The sequence below is a fragment of the Hermetia illucens genome, chromosome 4 (assembly GCF_905115235.1).
Source record: "Hermetia illucens chromosome 4, iHerIll2.2.curated.20191125, whole genome shotgun sequence".
In the NCBI taxonomy this organism is placed as follows: Eukaryota; Metazoa; Arthropoda; class Insecta; order Diptera; family Stratiomyidae; genus Hermetia; species Hermetia illucens.
The window spans coordinates 42,896,426-42,914,110 of record NC_051852.1 but is presented as its reverse complement, the minus strand read 5'-3'; the positions used below and the strand labels follow the sequence as shown (position 1 = coordinate 42,914,110).

General features: G+C 42.9%; 1 protein-coding gene across 1 annotated transcript; it reads left to right on the top strand.

The window, feature by feature from the left end:
- The first annotated feature begins 195 nt into the window (after positions 1–195).
- On the top strand, positions 196–13,912 carry LOC119655669 (N-acetylglucosaminyl-phosphatidylinositol biosynthetic protein). Its single transcript, XM_038061657.1, has 7 exons — positions 196–299; positions 357–447; positions 534–779; positions 6,908–7,025; positions 7,094–7,213; positions 7,276–7,478; positions 12,192–13,912. The coding sequence occupies exons 1-7, from the start codon at positions 289–291 to the stop codon at positions 13,074–13,076; spliced, it is 1,674 nt and encodes a 557-aa protein (XP_037917585.1). The 5' UTR covers positions 196–288; the 3' UTR covers positions 13,077–13,912.
- The last annotated feature ends 3,773 nt before the right edge of the window (positions 13,913–17,685 follow it).

Below are 17,685 nucleotides of genomic sequence, written 5' to 3'. Positions count from 1 at the left end.
ACCGAACTGCACTTTCCAAATCATGAAGACAGTAAACAACTTACTTGCAAAATCAGCTTGAAACAATTCTACTTAAAATAACGCGGCTCCGACTAAAAACAAGAATTGCTTCCCATAACAGAAGAATTCATAATCCTATAACTTTGGTACGAAATACTGAATCCAAGTACAACCGTGACAACATACGAAACCAATTGTCACCCTGACATTTCCCTACCAGCCATCAAACGTCAATCCGTATCAAGTGATTGTGTGCGAAAATTTTTGTTATGAATTCCCTTGCGCAGAATGCGAATATGGTAAATATCCTGAGTTAAAATCAGACTTTTTACTAAATTCGCCATTTCCTCTCCCAGCATTGCTTCCGACTTCTTCTATCCGAACATGGGCGGCGTCGAGGAGCACATCTACAACTTGTCGCAGTGCCTCCTGCTCCGCGGTCACAAGGTACGAATGCGGTCCACCCGTAAAAAATCCAATTAGTTTTCACTTGAAGCTGTTTTTCTTGTATGAAATATGTTTTTCCCTGGCAGGTGATTATCGTAACACACACGTACGGCAAACGGCGCGGCATCCGGTACATGACTAATGGCCTCAAGGTGTACTACCTCCCGATCAAGGTTTTTTACAACGAATGCGTACTCCCCACGATGATCTGCAATATTCCGCTGTTGCGCTACATCCTGCTGAGGGAGGAGATCCAGATTGTTCACGGGCACTCGGCGTTCAGCACGCTGGCGCATGAAACTATGCTCATCGGGAAGTTGCTGGGATTAAGGGTGAGTGAGAGGGTGCTTGCCTCAGGCGGGAAGATAGGGTGGCGGGAAAGCATTATTTGATTTGAGCCAAGCAACTGCACTATCGCGTTGTACAATTGCTGATTAGTAACATCGAAAGACCTTATCTCGAATTTGGGGCGACATTTATTAATCTTCAGGCAGAGGCGATAACATTTGGGCTCACTCAATTGAACGCTGGGTTGTTCCCGCAAACCGACGAATAAACCAGAAATAACAAATTAGCCACATCTTGTACTCAGGAAAGCCCGCGTTAAAACGTGTTAGTGATCAATGTGGAATTCGTCGCATGTGTTTCTAAAAGGCAGATAAAACGAGAGATCTTTGCGCGTCATGAGCTGATTAGAAATCGCACTTGGAGGATGGATTGATGAATTTAACGAAATAATGCACAAAAATTGAATTCGAAAACTGTTCAATTGTCATCATCGCTATTGGGAGGTGGGAACTGGAGATAACTAATCCGCACAGCCCTTTGCTATCCGCGAAATACTAAATGGCCGAAGAAATAGACAAATCCCTAACGGCGCAGTTCGGGTGATTGGTAAATTTTATCATTCCACTTCCCGAGAGCCCCATCAAAAAGGGAAAATCAATTCAGAGCAAAGATCAAATGCGGGAAAAGGCGAAATCCCGTTGCATTAGCCTTCTAGTCATATCGTCCTGATCTGAGTGAGCTGCTCCAGTTTGGTGCCAAAAACCAGAGAGTGGCAGCGACCAGAAACATTATGACGTCTAAGAAATATTTCGGATTAGACCTGGGCCTACCAGACGAGTTGTCTGTACACATAGCTGCTGCGGCGGTGCACGGAGGAAAACTAAGCGTCATCTGCATGTTTGCCTGGTGTCTGAAGGCCACTAGGTAGCTTTTTAGCAGGCTTGAGGCTTCATTTATATAATTTTTTTGGAAATTGTAGTTCCGTTCCAATTCGTAAACATATATTTTCCAAGAAACCTGCGGAGTGTCATAATGCCTTAGAGGTTTAGCTAGTCTTCGGTACCTATTTGCTTCTTTAACTTTTGTTTTGTTCGTTAGCGGGGTTAGTTTGGTTGTAAAGGGTTCGTCGCCTCTCTCGCTCGTTAATTTGGAGGATAAGAGAACATGGGGATCAGATTGCATCAAAGATAACGACATGTTATCGTTTTCACCTGCTGGTAATCGGCTTCATCTTCTCGCATGACTTTCTAAACTGCTAAATGCCGAGTTTCCATGCATCAACAACAACCAAATGTTGACAATTCTGGAATGATGATGTCTACCGCATCGACTGGAATGAAATTTTGGCACTTTTTCAATGTTTAACCTATTCACTTTAACCTATTCACTTCAATTCCCGTCTTATTATACCCATATATGTCTGGCTTGTACGACGACGTAGTTCTTCCTAGGCTAAAGTACTCCGATGGAATGACAGAAACATGAGATGATGAGGGTGTGGAAGTTTCGAGTAGCAATGGCGGCTGTAACTCCAAATTTCGGTCAACATAGCGGAATCGAACTTGGCGCAGCTAATACGTCGAATGACATCGATATTCAACCGCTGCTACCGATATTCAACATATCCAAGTTATATTTAAACGAAAAGAAGCAAAAAAAATCTAAGGTACAGCATATTCGCGCTAGTTCACCAGTTTTGGGTTCATGACTCCCACCAGTTCGATACTTTTGAGCGGGAGACCCATTATCGTTCGTCACTCGAGAGTGTTTTGCTGTTTTTGGGCATGTGTTGATAGGGCCCATTATGCAAATAATCAAACGGGCTCCTATCTGTCGTTGGATACCAACGACCGCAATGCCTCCGTAGCAGGAAATCTCGTTACTGTGGCATTTAATTATTATTTCTATGAAGGGAGGTTGCACTGCATTCTCAAAGAATTATTGTGCCCTTTTACTGGCTATAATGTACCTATTAACTATAGTATGTCAAGCAAGTCAGCAGCCGTCAGGAATTTTATTATATTCCCTACTCCCAAGTGTTTTAATTTGGCATCTGGTATCAGTATTTTCCACTCGGCTGCGTGCAATTTCACCCTTTAGAGTAGACTTGACAGTGGATGGCCGGATTTCAAAGGTTGGTTTTGGCCCCATCATTGCCGATCCTGACCCTCGGCGAGCCAGCCTGCAGATTCCTCACTACCAGCGATGTTTTCAGTGCCCTGGCACCCACATCAGAAAGTTCCATTCAGTCGCCAAGTTTCAGCAATGCCTGATGACAACTCCACACCAACTGGCATGATATGTCCTTGCTGTTTAGTGCTGATAATGCTGCCCAACTGTCAGAACAGATTCGAATGGTGCAACCCCTCCATTTCTTGTGTTGCCAATAAAATGCATATATCTCCATGTGGAATATGGTCGTCATTTTTCCGAGGAGTAGGACCAGTTCCAGTTCCATAATCGGGATACCCGAAAACACCCCTGCGTCCGACCCGTCTTCTGTGACTGATCCGTCGGTGAAGATTATTAAGTCTGTAATCCTAAAAGACTCGTGGCCATTTGTCGACCATTCTTCTCTTTTGCTGATTTCGATAGTGTATGTCTTTTTAAAGACGAATCTGGAAACTATATGATCGGCCGGCATCAGATGGATCAATGACCGAATGATTTTCCACATTTCCACGCTCCACTAGTATCGAGTTTATATGCGTCGTTGGCTACTTTCCGTTTCACCCCAAAATCAATGCGGGGTAGATTTAGGATAGCTTCGAGTTCCGCAGTCAGCGTAGTACTTATTGGTCCAGTAATACTTAGGTAACCGTGCCTCTGAATCTGCGTTAGCCAAGGTCAGTCATACATCAAATTTGCTTTCCCCAGTCCCTAGGTCTTATCTATCGCAGTACTAGAGCACCAGAGCAAGATTTATTTTGTCCTGCAGGAACCATAGCAAGATATCCATTACTGGGAACCATAACAGAGGGAAAGATCCCATCCCTGTGGGCAGCCCCTAAGACATCCTGCCTCAATAGACTTCTGGCCGACCAATATGTGGTTTTTCTCAACTCCAGCAAGGTAGGTTATCGTCGAGGGAGAAATTTCAGAGTGGACACAGCAAAATACAAAGAAAATCTCGCAAAGTGATTCTATTGCCATTGCTGAAACGAACATAAGACGCCCAAAAAGCAGAACCAACCACAAAGCGGAATATTGAAGACACATCTCAACTGGACTTGATTCAGGGCTCAAAAAAGGAAGGTGATGAACCGTCTGCATAAAGTCAAAGTGGACACAAATGGTAGAGCAACAAAGAAAAAGACAAGAAAAGCAAGATTTTCGCGGTAGTCTTCGGCAAGATCCGATTTAAGCTCATGCCCGAAAACAGTGGGGCAAAAATGTCTTCCATAGGGAAAACAGTGTCTGGTGAATTCTTCAATGGAGAATATCCAGAGACGGCCAACACTCGGATAAGCATCACTCCTGCGAATTTGCCAGGTCAACGGCTCGCAGTGGTAGAAGTCGCCGAATAGTCCGCAGGGAACTTTCTTAACACTGAAAAATTCTGAATTGGATGGGATATATGCATATAGGGTACGTATATGGGCAGCCCTCTCGAAGTGATATCGTTGTTTAGACTGTGAACACACTCTACAACCTGCCGGGGATCTGACAGAAGGATAGCGTAACATTGCAAACTCAGGGCGGAACTGGAAAGATCTAAAGAAACGATTCCCAAAAATGGTGACGAGAACGGGGCTTGTAGCTTTAATTATCGGCTTCACGCGTTTTAGCAGCCTAATTGGGAACAAAACATTTCTGACGCAACCATCTCTTTGGAATCGCTGTCGTCGCCGGTGAAAGTATGCGAGCTCTAGACGGTTTCTTAGCAAACGATCATTAGTACACCGCGTTTGAAATAGTCAACGCTATCTGTTATCATACAAAAGCTCGGTGATCTCTCTGCATGCAGAATGTCGCAAAAATGAATGTGGAAAAATACGAAGTTCTTTGAGCAGGCAGAGTCGTACTGAAGGGCTAGAAGAGCTGCAGTTGACACTGCCGTAAATTTAATAATACACATAAAACGATACCCTGCAGGGTGGTTCCATGCCCCCCAGGGGTCTTTTATGTACTGGTGATCAGCGGAAAGTGTCGAACTGTACAAGAAGTGACGTAAGCTCCGTCGTTTGGCACAGCTTTCAAAAGACTAGGAGGTGGGATGCATTAGAAAGAGAAAGTACATCTCCGCTAAAAGGAAACTCTACAGCATGATAAAGAGAAACAAAGTTCGCTGCTGGTGGAAGTTAATGGACGAGGTGGATGGTGCTGTATGGGGACTTAGTTATAGATCGGGTACCCGAAAAACCAAGTCACAGCGAGAAACATACTCAACAGCGTGAAAGATACCGAGAACCGTCCATTGCTCACTGGTCAGGGGCTGAAAGAGGCAATCATCCTCACCACGAAACTTTTCTTTGTCCTTGAAAAGGGGCGAGGCTTGCGATAATTAGCAGAGACTGAATTGTCGTCTACATAAGAATCGCTCTGTATGCTTCACATGAAGCTGCTCAGAAAGATCATCAGGAGTAGACTTGCTGAAGCAATATGTGCTACCGATGACCGATGGCTTTTGGTAATGCTCAATGTTAAAATTCTTTCCATACGCCAGGCTATTTCTTGCGATTGGCAGAGACCTGGTGGCGGCAGAAATCCAAATCAGTTGAGATGTTTCAGCACATTAATATAGAGCAGATATGCAGATCTACCGGACGTGTTCTTTGGGCGTTTAGGGCTGATTTCAGGAATTATGTTGTTTAAGGTAGGGAGAGGATTGCCTGCAGATCCTCGTGCTCTTTTTTGACTCCTTCAACACCTTTTTTTTAACAATTATTGACAAGACTCCAAGCCAATTTTCTTTCGATTTGAGCATGCAAATATACTATTTTGATTTACGTTCGTCTTCAACACTTCGTTTAAAATGTTTTTTTCGTCCGCTAATCACGGGTAGTGGAAAATCGGGAATCGTCCATTCCAAAGAGGTTCACATGTTTATAGAAACAACGTATCCTAGGAGGAACTGGGTGTCTACACTCGAGTCACTTCCTAATATTTGGAATTTCTAGTGTATGTCGATTGGCATGATACTCTCAAACACTAGCACTCCCTCTCAATGTGATTCTTAAAACGCTGCACAGTCGGAGGCATGTGGTGGTAAACCGCTCATATACTTTCGTAGCCGATATATATATCATAGTAAAATAGATAGCGCCATTGTTATGCCTTCTGTCTCTGTCTTGCAAGTTGCATCCACAGTAGAGTGTGCACGAACTGTTGCTAGTGTTCGGATAGATCATTACCTTTTTCAACGATAAAAACTAGTAGATGACTCTCTCCTTTCTCTTTCCCGGGTGAAATTATGCTGATGATTTCATGGTCTCCCACCAGGAATTGGATTGCCTATTTGGAACCAGTTGTTTTCTCTGCATAGTAGCGTCGCATGCTTCCGTGGCTCATTGGATAAATGGGTCACCTCAGTGTCCGTTCAAGATCTGTCGGTCTCGAGCAACGCCGAAAATTGCCAATCGGCTCTTGTGGAGTTCGATTCCCCATCTCAATATAGATTGCTTGGCGGTCAATGTGAGTATAATCCTCATTAACACAACCACGGTTCTGCTGGCTAACCTTAACAATGCGAATACTTCAAGCAGCAGACGTCCTCTGATATTTGTTGTTCGACTACTCTACTCAAAATGCTACAGGTTAAAATCCGTCGTCATAATTTTCGGGATACTTCTTCGGTTAGTATTTGCTCACAATCAGCAAATGTAGCGTTAGGTGCAGATAAAGCAGCTGTATATATGGAATCCCTTTGTTTCGGCAAGCGCTTTGCATCGCATTACATTTCATTTTCTGACTAAGTTGACCCAAATCAAATCATCATTGGAGCAAATGACTATATATCTTGTTTAGTATGCCAGCAATAACCTGAGGTCGTGTAAAATTGCCGGGCAGCTTTTCTGGCGAGTCAATTTCAGGCCCTAGCAATAGAACTGGATTAGTGGTATCATGCGTGTGCCACGCATCCTCTCATTTTGTATATGTACATGTTTCCGTGCTTATATTTTTTGCTGTGCTATAAGATAGTCTTAGTCAATAATTTTTATTTTATTCGCAGACGGTGTTTACAGATCACAGTTTGTTCGGATTTGCCGACTTATCAGCAGTTGTTACTAATAAGTTTCTGGAAATCAGTTTGTCAACCTGCAATCACTGCATATGTGTTTCGCACATAGGTAACTCGCCGGCCAATCGTCATATTCTAGAATAGGGGTAACTAACTCTACTCTCTATAAATTCCCAGGCAAAGAAAATACCGTCCTCCGAGCTCATGTCCCGAACAATCAAGTCTCAGTCATTCCAAATGCAGTTGACACGGCACATTTCACACCGAATCCTTGTAGACGAACAAGCGGAGACACAAGTGAGTACCAAAATTATTTGTTTGAAAACAAAAACTAATAATTTCTGAATATTCTCTTGCAGTTACAATAGTTGTAGCTTCACGTTTAGTATATCGTAAAGGAGTTGACTTCTTGGCTGGCATCATTCCACGCTTCCGGAACAGTAGGAATGTAAATTTTATAATTGTAGGCGATGGTCCGAAACGTGGTCTGCTTGAAGAAGTTCGCGAGAGGGCGAATATGCAACATCGAGTTGAAATGTTGGGTGCTGTCGAACATTCCAAGGTAGGAGATTCTATTTATTTTATTTTAGATCAAGTAAGCATTGAGTTTACTGTCCACCCAGTTGGTTTTAATGAGGATCAATGCAAAAATGGTTTTCTCATTTGTACATCTCATTCAGGTCTTGATATTTAATGATAAATTCGATGAGGCCAGCCACGAGGGTGGACCCAGTTGATTCCTACTTAATATCGTTTTTGGTTAGAAAGAATTGAAGGATGCAATAATTTAACCGAAATGGGGCTTGACATGATATGAATATTCAAACAACATCATTAAAGCACCGTCAACGGACTGTTTATCAAATTCGAAGCAATTTCTCGATATTTTCGAACATGGAACCGCGCATTTACCATTGCCTGTAAAGATAGCAAATGGGAGAGGAAGGACCACTTTTCGAGTGCTCTTCAGCTGCGTGTTCACTAAGAATGCTTTAGAGATTTTCAGTTTTAATTGCTTTCGACCGTAGAACTGGATTACGTCCTTGGTAGAATATAGGCCTTGCGTTACGATACAGAATTGTACGTTCATACCTATTGGCCAATGGATTCTGTAAAAGATTAAATTTGTCATGCACACCTTCATGTTTGACTCTGCTGCGAAAGTTACAAAAATGAATAGTAGTGAAATGCATGCAAATCTATCATCTAACAACCACGATTTCCATGGATTTCATCGATTACAACGGTGCTATGCATCATGCATTTTCCAGTGGGGCTGACAATGAACAAAAGTATTTTGAGCTGTTTGCGTGAAGCAATTTATTAAAAACAAAACTATTTGTGGGTAAACAACTAATGAATTTCGTATCACGGTAACGCAAAGTCATACAATCCTTTCATTATCTGCGAATTTTTCATCTAGCAGACAATTAATACAAACCAATACTTGCTACGGTTGATGTTTGGTTAAAATAATATAAACAACGTGTTCCAAACTTTTCTGTATTGTCCGTCATTTTGTATAAGGAATCCTGCCTGAAGCCGTTGATATAAATACCAAAACACCTGGTGCACCTCTCGCCTCTCGCATTTACATCTGCATCACGAATCACGACGGATAGGGGGTGCAACTGTTGTCCATATTCCAACAGTTTTTCCATCGCTTGCCGCAGAGAGAAAATCTGATCTGTTGCTGATTTAAGTGGAGTGAAGTCTCTTTGGTATTGGTCAATGATGATATGGGCGTATGGGGCTATCCGGCCTAGCAGGATAGCGAAGAATATCTTATAGATGGTATTCAGCAACGTGACACCTCTTTAGTTGCTGCACTGCGTGATATCCCCCAGATAATGCCTCTTTGCCAGTCGTCAGGCATTATTTCGCTGTCACACACTTTAAGCATTAGTTGAGGCCCTACTGGTCATGTTTTAAGGACAAACGAATCTGCTGTGGAATGAACTGAAAAGCAGCCGTTCTCCGTGAACTGTATAAGGTGCTAATAGGAGCTCAAAGCAAAGTACTACAGCATTCGCCGAGGACACACTTTGAATATTCTGGCCACCTTCGATTTCAATTAAGAACTTTTAAGTGGTGGCCGGTCTTGCCAGGGTAAACTTTTTTCTCAGACTGCTCGGGAAACCAAGCCAGACGTATCATTGGAGGATGAGCTGCTAGTACCCAGCCAGAAAACAGTGGATGTCGAAGGTGGTACAGCGGCCGGCAGTTGTAGCACCTTAGCAAGGACCACCGAGAGAGACTGAAGACTGATTAGTGTTTACAAAAGTATTGCCGCCACAAAAGCGTCCATGTCGAGGTCCTCCGGGAACGAGAACCGACAAAAATGCCAGCTAGCGGAAGCTAACAAATCCACTGGAGCAATGCTCAAGAGTCGGTATCAGAAGGCCATCCATATTCTGCTAAAAGTAAAATCTACTAATCAAACGCAACCGATCGCATAATGAAGTTGATAAGAAAAGTAAAAGGAGCAGAGTTTGCAATGGTTTGGACACCAATCAACTTCTGCAGATAGCGGGACAGTAACGGCCGATTGATGAAGCATGCGCTGCAAAGCCCTTTAACGATGTAGCCAGGAGTTAGTTACTGGCCGGAAATATGAACCAGCGTTAAGGTCAGGCTGTCGGAACTGGTCACCGAGATCGCCTGGTTAATGAGGGGACGTATTTCCTGTATATATTCCTCCCAGGTTGCCCGTGAGTATCACATAGAATGCGGGGACCAGTTCGTGCGTCACTAAGAACAGTAACGCTTAAAAGGGCGTGAAGCTCAAAATTATGCCATATAACGGGATTTCCAGTAGATCTACTACTCGCATTTGTTTGTCGAAGATTCTCATGGATGAGGGCAAGCTTATCCAAATTCTGTGGCTTCAAAATCCTAAGATCCCCATGAGCGACTGAGTAGTAACCAACGAGGAGGAACTCCAGCTGAGCAGCTAGATTTTCCTTCCCCACACAAATGGAAAGTGCTTGGAGGTGCTGAAACATGTGGACATGAGAATGCGGGTCGGAATTAGAAACACAAAATTCAAACTGTCCCACTCCTCAAAACCGAATCACAATTTGGACTCCTTTCTCTAAATCTCAGCATGCCTACTTCAAAAGCAAATTCATAGAAACCAGTTTCCACGCGGTAATTGACACGGTTGAGCGGTCACTGCAAGACAAGCAGTATACTCTAGCTGCCTTCTTGGGTATAGAGGAAAATTCAACAATGTTAGTACCAACGCCATCAAGGAAGCCTTGACCAGTATTGGATTGGAGGGGTGGGGTATATTACGCATTGGATTATATCCATGCTAAGAACTAGAATAATCCAGTCGGATCTGGCAGGCAACCACTTGACCAGAACAAAGGCACGCCCCAGGCTGGTACCATCTTTGCGGCGCTCTGGTTAATAGTGATGGATGAAATTTTCCGAATATTGAGCAGTAGCGAGGTGAGGGTGGGGGCGTATGCCGACGACTTGGTGATATTAGTGGAAAGATCGTTACGAAAAGTGTGCCTGTGGGCCGCAAGATGCGGACTCGGCATAAAGCCATCCCGAACGGAACTGATGCTATTCATCACCAAGACAAGCTTGCCTGAATTCCACCCATCGCGGCTGAATATAAAGTATATGGGTGTAGTCCTGGATTCAAAGCTAAATTGGAGATTGAACATAGGATTGATGATTAAAAAGGTCTCCATATCCTTCTTCCTGCAAGAGAACTTTTCCAAAGAAATGGGGTCTCCAGTCGAGGATGGTCCTTTGGATATACACAGCCATGGTGTGTCCTATCCTAATGTACGGCTCTATCGTATGGTGGCAGGCTTTGAGCATAGAGTGCAATAGATCGAACCACAATAGGAGTCAAAGAACCGTGTGGGCAGGTGCTTTCGGGACTCTGCAGATGCTCTCAATGCACTCCTGCATCTCCTCCCCCTAGACCTCTACATTAAATACGTTGTAGCGTGCAGTGTCGTCAGACTACGTGAGCCCGGATGCTGGCCAGCGAAGCCCTACGGCCATAGTAACATCCTAGACGAAGTACCTCGGGAAATCTGGGCGTTCCACATGCAAGCTGAACTTCACGAGAAACTTTGCTGTGAACTTTCCAACCAGGGCAGAGTGGATGAACGGTGACATGTTGCAAAGCTATGGCACAGTATTTTTCACCGATAGATCAAAGATGGTCTGTGGACTTGGCGCAGGGATTTTCTCGAATACACACAGTGTATCAGTGTATCTGAGTCGTATGGTCTCTCAGGTTTCGCTAGTGTATTTCAAGCGCAAGTACAGGCGATACTGGGAGCCTGTCGATAGCCGGGGCATGATCCGAGCCCGAAACGTAGCATAACCATGCTGACCGACAGCCAAGGGGCCATTAAGGCCTTGTACTCAGTGACGACATCCTCCAGGCCGGTGGAGCAGTGCAGAAACGCACTGAACAGTCTAGGCGGCATGCTTAAGGTCATCCTCCTCTAGGTTCCCGGTCATAGGAACATACAGGGGAATGATTTGACTGACGGATTGGCCAGGCGAGGCTCTGTTCTTGATAGTCTTTCGGTGGGTACAGTCGGTGTCCTGCTAGCGACTGTCAAAGTCGGAATCTACCCACAATACTTAGCAACCGCGGACCTCAGATGGTGATAGCTCACAACCTGTGCCAAGTCAAGGAGGATTTGGCCCCCTTATAACAAAATCCGTTCATCAAAGCTCCTATGCCCGACACGTGCAAATGCATACAAGATTATGGCGATCTGAAGGCACTGGCCCATAGAGGACTATGGCGTCAGGCTCGGCATATCCTACAATTAGATTGCTGAAGCTGCGGAAAAGAATTTGAAACGCTTTGAGACTTGAGAGTGTTGCATCAACATTTTCGGATAAAGAGCTTAATCGACGTACAACGTAGAAGCAGTGAAGAGGTGACACAGTAAGAGTGGGCAGCGATACAATTATTCGGTGTGCATAATGCAATGGACGTTGTTTGTTACCAGCATGATGAGAACTGGTATACATGTTATAGAGCTGTTGAAGGGAAATGCAGGCTTCTCATGAAAAATTGTAGCACATTGTGAAAAAAATAACGTGCTGGCATGTAGTTATGACTAACGCCCTTTGTCGCAGTTAGCAACCATTTTCATATCTAACTAATATTATCAAAATAACTTCTGGACTTTTATTGAAACGCCCCTTTACCATAGCAATCAATGCTTTAAGCAGCAGGTTCTATTTTGCAAAAACACTAATTCTTCTTTCTTTTTTATTTCAGGTCCGCGATATTCTAGTTCGTGGTCATATCTTTGTAAATACCTCGCTTACTGAAGCCTATTGTATGGCTATTGTTGAGGCTGCCTCATGTGGTCTTCAGGTTGTGTCTACCAAAGTTGGCGGCATTCCCGAAGTGCTACCATCGAATCTTATAATTTTAACCGAACCAGATGTCGAATCAATTTATGATGGTATCATGTTAGCAATTAAGCGCCATAAAATGCATAGAACTAATCGAATCAATTTTGTTAATGGAGTAAATAGCCATAATAATCAAAACAACTGCCATAGTAGTAGTACGAATAACAATAATCAAAACATGGAAGGAGCTTTAGAGAAATCAGAGCCGTCTTCGGCCGGATATCAACGAGCAAGACGAAGAGTGAATATCAAACGTTTGATAAATTACGCCTTGCACCCGGAGGATCACAAGGCGCCCCGACGCAAGAGTGAAGATGACAGCAAGCGTTCTTTCAATCGACAAAAAAGTAAAGAAGACAACCGCGACCCCTGTGAACAACCCGAAACCTTGACGCTTCCAAAAACCAAAAATTGCAGTAACAAAACCTCAACAGTCCTCAGCAGTAATCGAGTGCTTTGTCCATTTGTTTGCAACGACATCGTTACGAAACTCTACAACTGGGAGAACGTGACATGTCGAACCGAGAAAGTATATTGCCGCGTGCTTCAAGAATCCGATCCAGAATTAGGTGAAAAAATTATAGCTCATTTGCGTAGTGGCGTTTGGCCGTTTCTGTTAGTTGTGTCATTGGTTCATCTATTGCTGCTTCTTATGGAGTGGCTACATCCGCGACAATTCATCGATAAAGCAAGGTCGTTTGTGGGCAAGCAGAGCCGCAAACGTGAAGATGGCGATTACATCTGAAATGGGCGTAAGCGAATTTTGTTTATTATTTATATTTGTTTTTTTAAGTCTGATTTGGTCGACCGAGGAGGAGTCGCAGCAATGAAAATTTCATTTTATTTCCCCCTTTGTCTGAGAGTTTCGTCATCTATACCTCAATTACAGAAGTCACACTCCACTAGGCTAATGCACTGACACTGGCTGAAACAATGGTCCGAGATTTTTTTAATCAACACTGGTCAGTCAGTATCCCCTCTACAATTAGGAAATATCCAATGCCTTTTAAATTTCTTCAAAAGAAACAATATGCACGGCGAGGATATTAACAATTTAAACTACTCTAATCATATTAAATCATATCAAAAAATACGATCTTAAATCTTCGGAGGGAAGTAAGGATAAAACTATATTTGTAAACGTGTCTCATATAAGTGGGATGTCTTTCAGTATTGTCTGTCTTGTATTCCAAATGTCCCATTTCCATTAATATGCTTCTATGACAAAGCGCAGCACTTCCTTTACGATCACAAATATTCGTCCAATTCTTATATCTTGATGAAAGTTGGAATCTTTTTCTGCCGTTTTCGCCTATGCCCGTTTCTCAATTCAAACCGGAAGAACAAATTGCTTAGTCCAAATCGTTTTTAGTTTGTTTTTTTCTACAAATTTATTGACAACATTCTCTTAAAGCCAAATTAATTGCAATTTTATGCAAGTGATTTATTATATTTATATATAAAAGAGGAAATAGGATAATGATTTAGGTAAATTTTTTAGGTAAATTTAAGGAGGACATGAAAATATGATATTATATGGCTAAATAGGATAAATAAAATGTTTTTGTTATAAATGCAACGAAAATTAAATGTTTGGTCTACTTTCAATTTATATATGCACATGGGTGCATCAAACTCTACCTGGTCTGTCCAGAAAATACGTAAACTGAGGTCAACCTTTCCCCTTTTTAAAGTACTTTCTATTTAATATAATGCACTTGGTCCGCCCAAATTTCTTCATTTCATGTTTTATCGTTTACAAATCGTCCCTCGCGTACGATAGCCTACTAGGGCCTGAGTATTCAGAGACTATGTCTCCCACTATTCATGGGACAGGTCGTCCCAATGTCACACATTATGCGCGAGAGCGTGTTTCCAGTTCGGAAACAAAGGACGCTTCTGGAGGCTAATTCTGGCGAGTAGCCTGGATGATCTAGCAGGACACCGAATTATGGACCCGAAAATCGCCGACAATCACTGCTAAGTGCGCTGGCGTGTTATGATGCAACTTGCTACCACGTGGAAAGCTGCAATTGGTATTTGGGACTCACCTACTTCCTTGACATCAAGCCATAAAAATAGATGATACTCCTTTGTTAGTGTGAGCTGTACAAGAATTAGGGAGGAATGGGAAGCCCAAAAATCCGTGCTTCTTTAAAATCTGAGGTAAGGGAAACATCAATTTAGGATATGATCCGTCGTGATTCTCGCCATTGGTTTAAGGATTCGCGGAATTTTGTAAGAAGCCACGTGGACTGAATAGTCCAAAAGGAAATGTACACTGGTTTTCTTGGTACCGTCATCTCCTCTTGGTGCCTGCCGGATAGTAGTAGGTGTGAGATGCCACATTCTCACGTAATCCTTTCTGACATTACACTATTGCCACGAAACCTGAGCACTACTCTCGGAACAGATTGTATCAACGCCAAGGACGTGATCGATGATCACTCACCTCGAATAGGGCGCCCAGGACAAATTAAATATCGTAGCGATCTAGGAAAGGAAATCATACACAATCTTTATAAGCCGAAATTCTACGAGAAAAGGGGAGTTTCGAGTGGCATTCATTGATGATAAAAGTCTATATCCACTTGTTATACGCTTAAACCCATCAACTGTGTGTGACTCGAATACGGGCGAAGTTTTTTTTAAGCATAGCTACTCAACGCGCACGCTCCTATTGAAATTGAGATAATTAAAGGTGATTTATACAGTGGTTTTGAAGATTCGTACGATTCACTGCCTCACAACAGCATAAAAAAAATATTGTTTAGGGATTCTAACATGAAAATTTGAAATAAGGGCATGCCCCGAAAACATCAGGTGGATACTAATTTCATAAAGTCAATAATAACAAAGGACAGCGGCTCTCGTTCATATGCTCCCCACATAAGCGCGTACATAAAAAAATCAATCCATCCATCCATCTTCGGAAGGCCAAAATTGAATCCAGGTCAATCATATACTTATTCAAAAAAATGAGGCTCTACCATCTTCGATGTTCGAACATAAAGACAAGGACAAGGGATGATAAAACCGTCACGAAGGCAATATTGCGAGTGGAACTCTGAAAAATAAGAAACGGTTGGTTGGACGAGGATTGTCAGGAAATAATGGATAACAAAAACAATGCTTCAAACAATGTGTACAATCCCCTACTACATAGGTTTAAAAAATATGAATTTGCCGACCTTTGGAGAATGGCGTATTGGGAAAAAAGAAGGAAACATTTTGATAACGCGCCACGAGCACCACAAGCCAATCGTACGAAGCAATGAAAAGGATAAAGACTGAGTTCGAACTATCCACATGCTTATCCAGGATAACGAAATGCTGGCAGAATGGCGTAAAAACATTATTTCTCCAATCTACCAAAAGAGGCGAAGAGCTGGCATGCGACAATTACATTATTGTTGCTTTGTTCAGCTTACAAAGGATCCAGCACAATCTTGGAGAACAGGTTGAAGCGCTACGGGGAAAAAGTCATTTGGAAGTACCATGACGGTTCCAGAGGTGGGCGCTCAACAACAGATCAGCCCTTTACTGTGAAGAAAGTACTCGAGGAAAAGTATTGATCGCAACGTACTGTACTGTACCACCTCAGATCCAAAAAACCAATCAACGTTGCCTCTTCTGCCACAACTGGAGTACAGATACCTTGAGGAACACCTGCTGTCACAATGTATTATTTTGGCCCGTCCATCGTTTGGTACCAGAGAAATTTCTCCACGAGGTAACCTCAAATAATCGACTTAAGTAATCAGGGACACCCAGTTTACCCAAGGCGAATTAAAGGAATCGTTGGCATCGAGCGTCACCACCGTGCATCACTTACCAATATGCAATATCTTCCGAGTCAAATCCACAACCATTCCTATCGTATCCACCGCAGATTGGGGTCGTCAAAATCCATACCGCCGTTTCGGTAGAGCACCCGCTAACTCAATGAAGCAGCGGACGCCGCCTGTTATTCATCATCCCCCCTCACATTTTCACCTGGGGTAATTTTTTCCCACGTATCTTGTTCATTACAACCTTGTAGGCAGCGCCCCATGGACTCATGTTTCTGTCAAGGCACAATTGAATAGCAATTCTGTTTGCTTTCCCCTATGGCCCTTTTAATGCTACTACGAAGATTTCACTACTGTTCCTCCTATGCTCCTTGACCTTTGCCAAAGTCTTCTCAATCGCAGACAAGAAGATTTTCCTACAGTTTAAAATCCGCCGCGACGTTGTATCTTCGCTTTCCTCATTTACACGTTGACACAACTGACGCACCTGTTCCAGCGCCGTTCCCTTCGGACAGTGACTTCCTTCTAACCCCGCCAGGAATGTCTCGTTTTTGAAAGCCTTAATGGGCCGGGCAGCTATCCTAGTTTGTCGCTTCTATTGCGCCTTCGACCGTCGCTTCCTTTATTTTTCCGCATGGCTTCAAGCGTTTTTCTCTTCCAGTGCCCTAATATACAGTACTGGGCAAAAAAATCCGGACAGTTAAGTGCGTCTTACTTAGTCTCGCATAAGTCTGCGATTCTAATTCGAATTGACAAGCAGTTTTTTTGTTTTATAAATACAGATGTGAAGAAATTATTAGTACTGCTAGATTGTAGTTTGTCACAGTGGTAAGTTTTTGAAGTGCATTAATTAAAAAAAAAATGGCAAAAACAAGTAAAGTAAGTGATATCGACAAAGAAGAAATAATTGCCTTAGTCCATGAAAAATATAGCATCCGACAAATAACGGTCGTTGTGGGCTTAAGTCAGTTCTCTATAGCTGACTTTTTGAAAAATTTCCGGGCCACTAGGTCTATTGGCCGAAAACAGGGTTATGGAAGGACGAGAAAGACTACATCAGCCGAAAACAGACTGATGCGGAGATTCTACCTGCGGGATTGGTCCAAAAATTCATCGGATATTAAAAAGAGCTCAAGGATGCCGCTGGGACAGAAATCGGGGTATCAATTGTTCATCAGATGCTCAGAGAGGGCAAATTTCATGGTCAACATACCGCAAAAAAAGCATTTTTTAAATGGAAAAACACAGAAGGAACGCTATTTATTGGCAAAGGACTACGAAAATTGGACACTGGAATCGTGGGAAACTGTAATATTCTCCGATCAATGCCAATTTAATATTTTTGGGTCGGACGGGATCCACTACGTATGGAGAAGATCAAGTTAGCGATTCAGTGGGGAGTGTATTCAGACCAGTACGGCAGCTGGTGAGCAGGATGATCTGGGGCTGCTTTTCGTTTTATGGTGTGAAAAGACTTTCATTAATTTATAGAAAAGTCAATATTGCAGCCTATAAACGAATCTTGGAGAAGCGTCTGATATCTTGAATTGAAGAGCAATATAT

Bases quoted from the DNA above. Each gene is read 5' to 3' on its own strand.
- LOC119655669 (XM_038061657.1), top strand. The intron at 780-6,907 runs GTGAGTGAGAGG...TTTTATTCGCAG, and splicing joins GGAAGTTGCTGGGATTAAGG to ACGGTGTTTACAGATCACAG. The intron at 7,214-7,275 runs GTGAGTACCAAA...ATTCTCTTGCAG, and splicing joins ACGAACAAGCGGAGACACAA to TTACAATAGTTGTAGCTTCA.